Below are 10,102 nucleotides of genomic sequence, written 5' to 3' on the forward strand. Positions count from 1 at the left end.
GTCTAGTAACTAGTTTAATTTCAGAACATATTCCAGTGTACACAGTGCTGTTTGTTATGTCAACATTTTTTCGTTGGTTGAACATGAATTAAGAAGAACAGTGAGTATTCTGTGGATCAATATATAAGGATTGAAAGTTACTTTCCTTTTATAAGACTTTTACGTGAAATTTCATTGCAGGAGACTAACCATTTGGTATAGTCGGAACGCATCCGGTGTTCAGGGAGCAGCCCAGGGTGGGGTCTGCTGTCATCCAAAAACATTGAAGTCATTGAATTATGACAGTTTAGTGAAGAAACTCGTTTCTGCTGTAATTGTGAAGCATCATGGCACGTCCTATTGTGCCAAGTCAGCAGAAGCTGGCTGAGAAACTCACTATTTTGAATGACCGTGGTGTTGGTATGCTGACACGTATCTACAATATCAAGAAAGCTTGTGGCGATGCCAAATCCAAGCCAGGATTCTTATCAGATAAGACTTTGGAATCATCAATTAAGTCTATCGTCAGGAAATTCCCTAATATAGATATCAAAGGACTTCAGACTATCACTAATCTTCGCAATGAGATCATCAAGTCTCTCTCATTATATTACTACACTTTTGTTGACCTCCTGGACTTCAAAGACAATGTTTGCGAACTCCTTACAACAATGGATGCCTGTGGGGTTCATATGGATATTACTATTAATTTCGATCTTACCAAAGGATACTTGGACCTAGTCGTTACGTATGTGAGTTTGATGATTCTGCTTTCAAAAGTGGAAGACCGCAAAGCTGTTCTGGGTTTATTTAATGCAGCACATGAAATGGTACATAGCCAGTCCGATCCGAGTTTTCCTCGCTTGGGGCAAATGATCATGGACTATGATGCTCCGTTGAAAAAATTATCTGAGGAATTTGTACCACATTCCAAGCTTCTGAAAAATGCTCTCACTTCACTATGGTTAATATATCCAGGTAGAAATCTATCAGCAGATACTTGGAGAGCTGATCAAAAATTAAGTTTGGTTGGTAGTCCTGGGCAGATTCTTAAAGCAGCGGCAACCGATACAATGTCGTGTGAAACTTTAAGCTTAGACAGGATTGAAAGATGGGTTATTCTAGGCTTTACACTCTGTCACACATTTCTAAGCCAGGAAGAACCTGGCAAACTTTGGACTACAGCTCTGGAATCTAGTTGGGTCTTGGCATTATTTAGAGACGAAGTAATCTACATACACCAGTATGTACAAGCCTTCTTCGAAAGTATGAAGGGTTACAGCAAGAGAGTGTCCGAAGTGAAAGAGTGTTATAATCAAGCCATACAAAAAGCTGGATACAGGCACAGAGAGAGAAGGAAATTTCTACGTACCGCTCTAAAGGAACTTGGCCTAATCCTAACCGATCAACCAGGACTATTGGGACCAAAAGCACTACTGGTACTCATGGGATTGTCACATGCCAGGGATGAAGTCCTTTGGCTTCTAAGACATGGTGAAAATCCTCCCATCCAAGGCAAAGGAAAAGGTCGTGGCAGTGAAGATTTGGTAGACAGACAACTCCCCGAATTACTATTCCATTGCGAGGAGTTACGAGCCCTGGTCAGGAAGTATTCTCAAGTCCTTCAGCGTTACTACGTGCAATTCCTTTCAGGATTCGACGCACCTGCGCTTCATCAAATGATTCAGAATCTCCCAGTCTGTCCCGAGGACGAAGGTGCAATTTTGAGCGACATGTGCTCTACCATAGCAAGCGTCACCGTCAAACAAGTCGAGGACAATGAACTCTTCGACTTCCGGGCATTCAGACTCGATTGGTACAGACTACAAGCTTACATGTCGATCGCCAAGTGCAATATGAATCTCGCCGACAATCGAGAACTTGCCTCATTCATGGACACAGTAATATTCCACACAAAAATGGTAGACAATCTGGATGAGATGCTAGTAGAGACATCTGACCTGTCAATCTTCTGTTTCTACAGTAAAATCTTCGAGGATCAATTTCACATGTGCTTGGAATTCCCTGCTCAGAATCGCTACATCATAGCCTTCCCATTAATTTGCAGCCACTTTCAAAGTTGCACTCACGAGCTCTGTCCTGAGGAACGTCATCACATCCGCGAGAGAAGTTTATCAGTAGTAAACATGTTTCTAGATGAGATGGCAAAGGAAGCCAAAAATATCATAACCACCATATGCGATGAGCAATGTAACATGAGTGACAAGCTGCTGCCAAAACACTGCGCTTTAATGATATCCCAAGTAGTGAATCGCAAGAAAAAAGATAAGAACAAGAAAAACATGTATGAAATTCATAAACCTGGTATCGAATCATACAGAAAGACCAGAGAGGAACTTACCACGATGGATAAATTACACATGGCTCTTACTGAACTATGTTACGCAATCAATTACTGTCCTACGATCAACGTCTGGGAGTATACATTTGCACCTAGAGAATATCTTCATCAACATTTAGAAAATAGATTCGCAAGGGCTCTTGTTGGGATGGTCATGTTTAATTCAGATACCAGTGAAATTGCTAAGCCATCTGAACTCTTCGTCAGCGTCCGTGCTTACATGAACGTCCTTCAGACAGTTGAGAATTACGTCCACATAGACATCACCAGGGTATTTAATAATGCATTGTTACAACAGACTCAAGCCCTTGATAGTCATGGCGAGAAGACTATCGCAGCCCTGTATACCCAGTGGTACTCTGAAGTTCTCTTAAGAAGAGTCAGCGCAGGTAACATCTGTTATTCTGGTAACCAGAGGGCATTCGTTAGTCTTTCAGTGGAAGGAGCGATTCCATTTAACGCTGAAGAATTCTCAGACATCAATGAACTTCGAGCATTGGCAGAACTTATTGGTCCATACGGGATGAAGATGCTGAATGAAACACTCATGTGGCACATATCTAGCCAGGTACAGGAGCTGAAGAAGCTAGTGGCTGGTAACAAAGACGTGCTCGTCGCTCTAAGAACAAACTTTGACAAGCCGGAAGTCATGAAGGAACAGTTCAAGAAGCTTCAGCATGTGGACAACGTTCTCCAGAGAGTGACCATCATTGGCGTCATACTGAGCTTCCGACAATTGGCTCAATCCGCCCTCGTAGACGTTCTTGAAGAGCGCATACCTTTCCTTCTGAGTTCCATCCTGGATTTCAGACATCATCTTCCTTCGGGGGATCCCATGAGAGTCGTTTCGGAAATGACGTCAGCAGCTGGTCTAACGTGCAAAGTGGATCCTACTCTAACGGTTGCACTAAGAGGTCAAAAGCCTGAGGTCGACGAGGACGAGCATCTTCTAGTTTGCCTTCTCATGGTCTTCGTTGCAGTTTCCATCCCTAAATTAGCTCGCAACGAGAATTCATTCTACAGAGCTTCATTGGAAGGCCATTCAAATAACATACACTGCATGGCTACTGCTATCAATAATATATTCGGTGCGCTGTTCACAATATGCGGTCAGAACGACATCGAGGATAGGATGAAGGAGTTCCTGGCACTGGCATCCTCCAGTCTACTGCGACTCGGTCAGGAAGCTGACAAAGAGACAACCAAAAATCGCGAATCTGTGTATCTTCTATTGGATCAAATTGTCCAGGAGTCACCTTTCCTAACGATGGATCTTCTGGAATCCTGTTTCCCCTACGCACTCATACGTAATGCGTACCATGATGTCTACAAAATGGAACATTCTCAGCCCTAAAGGATTTATCCGTCATAAATGTAAAAGGAGTTGTACCACGTCCTCGCTTACCACGGGACTATTTTCTTACTCAATAATCCACGAGATGCCAAAATGATTCTGTGGATAAAAATCGTATCGCTTCGAGATCGAGTATCCGGAGTGTTAAAAATCAAATTCGAAATCTCGCTGATCGGCCGAGGCTAATTTATTTATTTAGCTGATTTATATACGTACGTGTATGTACAGACGCGTGTCTTCATTCGGTCGATTCTTGTAGTACGTGTCCGTTTTGTTTCATGCTGATGATACAATGGCGATTGATCAATCGCACGAGGCTAAATATAATTTAACAATTATCCTAACTTCAATCGACATGCTCATTCGCTGTCATGTAGGTCTACACGTGATTACTCAGTGTTACAGCCGGAAAGATATCGTATTTTATTATTATTTAAACTACTCGTAGCTGAATTATGATGAGCATCCGGTGTAGAACGGATGTCGATGCATTTTCTATGAACGTAAACGACCCTTAAGTCGATCTTTAGGTAGTATACTTTAGATTTCCATAAATAAAAACATGGAATAACAAGAGCAAAGAATCTATGTGGATCCATTAGATTTTAGTTTATAAGCAATCCTTGCGACGGAGCGTAGCCTCATTTAAATTTCATCATGTCATTACCCTGTTGGACGGTACGGAAAGAAACGTCCATTTTTTCATTGTAACTATTTTATAATACTAGTTTATAAAATAAATAAAGGCGTCACGAAACCAATAATACATTTTTCATCATATTTTTATCCTTATAACGTAAGTGGTCGACTTTGACATTGGTGGAAATCGAATAAATGTAAAATGTATGCTTTATTTAATTCTTTACAATGTTCTTTTAATCACATTAACGTAACACAAGAGATATTCACAATCATATTTTATTTATAATATCCTTAAAACACGCCACGTCCTAAACATTTTTTTTTTTGGGGAAAAAGTGAAAGGATTCTTAAGCTACGTTCAGGCAATTGGTCAGTTATCATGCTTATGCGAAATCATACGACAAATCCCGCGAGTCGAGTCGATCAACGTAATTTATCCAAAATTCTAGACAATTAACGAAAGAAAAACGAGAAAAATTAACATTTCGAAGAATCCACATAGAGAGTAAGAAAGAAGGAGGAAATTGTTCGTCAAGGCAAAGGCAACTTTTCAAAATTAAAAGAAAGAAGAAAATCAAACAACCGGAAAGTGTCGAGACAGAGAAAATTCGGTATCCACTGCACGAGAGAGTGACGACAAACGTGAAAGAAAAAACAAAATTATTACAATCTAAACGAAACTAACCGAGTTGCACGATCTTGTTGATAAGTCACCATGTTTTTGGATCGATAGAAAAAATATAATTCTCAATTTTTTTTTCTCCTCACCTCTTTTCCTTTCTAACATTATATACAAGTGATAGAGTGTACAGTAGTGTTTATCGCGCGTCACGATAGAAACGAAGCTTAAGCACAGGTGATACAGATGATAGAACGTCAAGGTAAATAGATAGGTATAATAAATGATTTTCTCGTACACAGAAACAAGGGAGACAGAGAGAAAGGAATAGGGATACGGAAGAGGGAGATGCTGAAACAGCAGCAGCAATAATCAATTGAGATGGATGAAAATATAAAAGTAGAAGGCTTGGCAAATGAAGTAAAATTTATCGTCACACGTCTAACGCACGCAAGCGACTTCTTGAACTAATCGCGCGAGAGTTTTGGCCCCATTCTCGGCGTTCCTCCCGTTACGTAACAAATGGACCAGTAATATGGCGTCTGGGGTCCTGCGTATCCCGGCGGAAGCGTGTATCGTGGGCGAGCGACGAACGCGAAAACGGAAACCAGCGAGACTCCGACGCTTTCCGGCAGTGAATTGGAAGCGATCCGATCCGATCAGATATTAAATAGAATCTATAATAGAATTGCCAGGTTGTTTAATAGCAATCAAACGATTTTTAATAATTTTAATCGAACCGTGTGGCAGTGGATTGGAAGAAAATTATGACGTTTCGCCGAACGTGCTGTGCGCTCGGAAATATTAATTCTGAGCTTTTATCTTTTTTTTTCTTTCCGCCATTTTTAATTTATTTTCAGAACCCTCGTTATCTTCTAACATTGGCTCTCTGATCGGTGTAAACGCAATCGGTTTGTATCTTACGACTATTCGACGAGGCTTTTCGGGAGAATGTGGCCAATGGCGTCTCTCGTGTGCGCTACGAGAATTTCTTAAAAAAAGATTATTTCGTTTTGGCGCTGATGGGTCTCGAAATTATTATTATTTAATTATTCGAAACCCTTCAGCGAGATGTCTTACGGCACCTCAGGCATACATCACGTTATATCATACCGTCCGTCCCGATTACAAAATACAGAATAATATTTCGCTATACATATCTGATATAAAAAACAAGTATTTTGTTTATTCGCTTTACGAGTTTATCATTATAATTATCGTTTATGTATATATATATATATTTATATGTCATATCGGTATATTTACACAGGTGTACTCTCTCATATGATTTCATACGATCCGCTTAATAATCACATTGCGTCTATTGTACATTACCCACACGACCCGCAAACTCGGATTTTCATTTTCTTATATATATATGCTGGTTCTTCGCTTTACATATTAAATACCCATAACTCTCTCTTTCTGTTTTTTTTTCAAATTTATTTTAATTTTCTCTCACGCTACTTAAATCCTCATATCGCTCCAGTCTTTCTAACGTGTAGACGAATGTCTGTCACAATTTGGAAAAACATTTGCAAAAACGAACTGCTCAATTTGTTCTTCTGTCAGTCGCGATTTTTGCGGTTCAAACGCAAACTGGATCCCAACTCCAAAGCCCAGCTTGTCAGACTCATTCGAACTGCCTGGTTGCATCTCATTTTGACTGGAGTAGCACGACGCCGGATTCGCACAAATTTGTTGTCTATCCTAACAGATCTTATTTTCGGAGAGTCGTATGAGGGAAAATATGAAAAGGATTGAACGAGAATACGGTTGAAAGTGAATGGGAAAAAAAGTCCTTGGAACTTTATAAAAAAAACATAAAAATAAATAAAGTAATAGAAGCGGCAGATACAAGTTTATCGTTTAAATTCCTGGCAAACATTGTATGGACCCAACGAATTCTCGACGGTTAGCACTAAAGAGGATTAATAACGGTCCATCTTTTCTCGCGGGTCATATAGAAAAATAGTATCTTGCGATATTTCCAGCTGGGTTATCTGTCTTGTACAGAAAGTTAAAGCAGACAATAAATCGTCGACGAATAGTACAAAACTTGACGTGTAAATTGGCAAAGAATTTTTTTTTTCGTGTCTGGGTTTTTGCAAAAGTAAAAAAAAATACCAAATGAAAACCGAAAAGACAGTGAAGCATGTGTTATTAAAACTACACAATAGGGATCTTTACTTATGCCCCAAAAAATGTGCAAAATGGATGCTGCGGCTCACTGTTATATTTACTTTAAAAAAGAAAACAGGACTGGTTGTTATTGGCATGAATAAGTAGCTAATAAGTAAAATTTCGCCAATAATGATGGCGTTAAAAAATAATTAATGATAAAAAGTAATAATTGTAAATACGCCTTGTGTAATTTGTGTTTGCGACTGTGTATTGTGTTCGTGTATATTTGGATGTCCTCTCCACTTCGCAACGGCATACGAATTGGAAGAAAAATAATGGAAATCTTAAATAAAAATATGTTTGATCAGCCTTTGATTTAAATGGGATGCTATGCGATGCTATATAATATTATATGTATATCGTGTAGTAATCGATATCATTTAAATCACTTAATGGTGGTGCAGATATCAAAGGTGGTGGGCCGCAACGAGAATATTTTCTTAATTTTGTTCAGCAGTCGGCTCGAGAACGACAGACCGAAGAGATAATGTAAATGCAACCCGAGGATAAGAGGAAGTGAAAAAAAAATGAAACGTAGAGGGAAAGGAGAAAAATTAATTATTTTCTTTGGTCCGCCGTGCCGTGAGCATGATCCATTCACTCATTAATTAATTAACGATAGCTCTCGAAAACCGGTGCAGCCCTCCGGTAATGCGACCACGAGGATTAAACGCTATTTTAAATATAATTTACAATAATCGCGACAGTGAACGATAAATTATTCATCGGCAATAGTCAACTAATTAATAATTAATAATTGAACCGTTAATAATAATAATAATAATAATAATAGCGCGATCGTAACGCGACGATTCGATTAAATTGAGTATCACTATAAAATTGTTTTTTTTTGCATTTTTCTTCTCTTTTCATGTCGCTTGTTCTTTTTTTATCGTCATTTCTCCGCTGGCTGTAATCCAGCTTCGCTCCCAATTGGCTAATAAAAATTAGTATAAGAATAATACATATCATTAATCATTATTCTACAATGGTACAGAGATCAAGTGAATGACCTGCGATAGTTTGGTAATGCTGAGCGTCCCGTTTGTCAGGTCGAAAGGTCGCAACAGACGTAGAACACGATTTTATAAATAATTAACGTTATCTTCGCTCTCATTAATTATTTAGTGTAGCTCTAGAGAATCACATCCAATCAGTACAAGTATGGCCCCTAGCCCTATGCATCGCGGACGGTTGCCATCGATAAAATGCCCATAAAATCGACAGCAGAAATAAAAGCAAGCGCACCGTCGAATTCCAGAATTACAAATAGATCTCGTTAGATTCGTTTTCAGTTTCCGGTTTGAAAGTTATGGGCAAACGAGACTCGTGATAATGAGCTGTTGAAAAAAAAAAGAAAAAGATAACGCGCGTCCGCATGATCTGGCTGTGATCGTACGACACGCGAACAAACGACATTCCAGTGCATCACACGAAAACGGGGCAAACCTTGGTCGATTAATTAATCATCAATCCATATCAAAATCCACCCTTACATTTAAGAAAGATTGTAACCCTCCCTCAATCATACATACATATTGTCTAATTTGATCTCCAATTGATCAATAATCGCACGATTACGCTTACAATTTAAAAAATCATATTTAAAAAAAGCACAATTTAAGTGACGTCACGTTCTGCAACGACCTTTCACCAAGCACAAAGGACAGGCGATTCCGACATCGAGTAGGTCGTCGCACAAGAACAATACAACCTTGTCCGAGATGCTAATTCCGTAGTTCGAAGATACTTGGTCACACGTGACTTCCGGTACGTTCCGAAAAAATCGTCAAAAATCGCAATTGATGCTCTCTTGTTCGTATTTCCACGAGGATTCAGGAGACCCTCGACGATCTCTTGCAAAACAGTCTTAACGCTCGAAGGAATCCCGAGATGCCTCGATTTTGTTCGACAAAAAAATCTAATTTCTTCATTATCTTCTCCGCAACATTATTTTCTTTTTCTTCTCAAAAACTTTCCACTCCTGATACTGGGTATGGAATTTTCTCAATGTCCACGCGTAAATGGATCTTCTAGGAGATGATGACGCCGGAAACAATTTCTGAAGTTCGCACAACCCTGGGTAGATCATCAGACCTTGTTGTGATGCCTCATCTCGTAGGCTGTGCCCCTCCCCCCTCCCCCGGAGCCCGAATAGGCGCCGGCGTACAATCCGGGGTGGTTGTTACGACTGTGGTTGGCTGCTGTACTATTGGCTGGTGGCGCACTAGCTGTGGGAACCGAGCGATAGCCTGTTTAAATTTTAGAAAGACAGACAGGGTGAACGTAACGAACAGAAAGAATGCACGTGCTGGAAGAGAAATGGTTTGAATACGACAAGACGTGGTGTTAGAGAACAAAGACAGTTTAGTAGCAAGAGAGAATAAGGTGCAGCCATAATGGGACTTTTGAGATGGTACTGAATGAAACCCAATTTGAGGAGCAAGAAGGGTGGTTATTGTATAACAGATAACAAAAAATTACTAGGATTTATTCTATATGGTGATTTGTTAAGAAAGAGTTAGGTATAAACATACTTGGCTGCCTATTAATTAATTTACTTTTATGTACAAGCAGCGTACTATTTTGCAAAATGGCGACTAGTTGTTAGGAAGCTACTTGAAATTTACGTTAGGTAGGACCATGGGTTGTTTAACAGAGACCGCTACTATGGTGGAGCGAATACATGAAGCGATTTTGTTTTTTAACTATTTTTTTTTATAACAATAAGGGATTATTCTGTTACTACATGAGTGCAATATCGCTCTCGTGAATTCGCTCGATGGCTAGAATATAAAATAGGCCCCAGCTCACCTCTGCAGCTCATAGAACAAAGTGTCGGTAGTGAGGCGCATCGATCAATGTGAGGAAGATGCAAACAGGAGAAAACACTGATGTAATTGCGGATTTATGCAAAGGGAAGACATTTTTTTTTGCGTAGACCGGGGGGGGGGAGTTGCTC

The 10,102-nt window shown here is 39.6% G+C and overlaps 2 protein-coding genes across 4 annotated transcripts in view; one reads left to right on the forward strand and one right to left on the reverse strand.

Moving 5' to 3' along the window:
* Window positions 1-4,459, forward strand: LOC107268184 (membrane-associated protein Hem). The gene is made up of 2 exons (XM_015740697.2): window positions 1-100; window positions 181-4,459. Exon 2 carries the CDS (start codon window positions 327-329, stop codon window positions 3,693-3,695), a length of 3,369 nt encoding a protein of 1,122 aa, XP_015596183.1. The 5' UTR covers window positions 1-100; window positions 181-326; the 3' UTR covers window positions 3,696-4,459.
* A 67-nt stretch (window positions 4,460-4,526) lies between these two features.
* LOC107268185 (disintegrin and metalloproteinase domain-containing protein 10) overlaps window positions 4,527-10,102 on the reverse strand; it is an 87,180-nt gene continuing 81,604 nt past the window's right edge. For 2 of the 3 annotated variants that reach the window (XM_015740699.2, XM_015740698.2), the window contains one exon: window positions 4,527-9,392. In XM_015740699.2, coding sequence (XP_015596185.1) covers window positions 9,232-9,392 — 161 coding nt within the window. In that variant the 3' untranslated portion in view covers window positions 4,527-9,231. The remainder of the gene's footprint in view (window positions 9,393-10,102) is intronic. The other variant, XM_015740700.2, reaches the window with a different exon arrangement.

Source organism: Cephus cinctus, unplaced genomic scaffold (genome assembly GCF_000341935.2).
Source record: "Cephus cinctus unplaced genomic scaffold, Ccin1 Ccin1_scaffold0494, whole genome shotgun sequence".
In the NCBI taxonomy this organism is placed as follows: Eukaryota; Metazoa; Arthropoda; class Insecta; order Hymenoptera; family Cephidae; genus Cephus; species Cephus cinctus.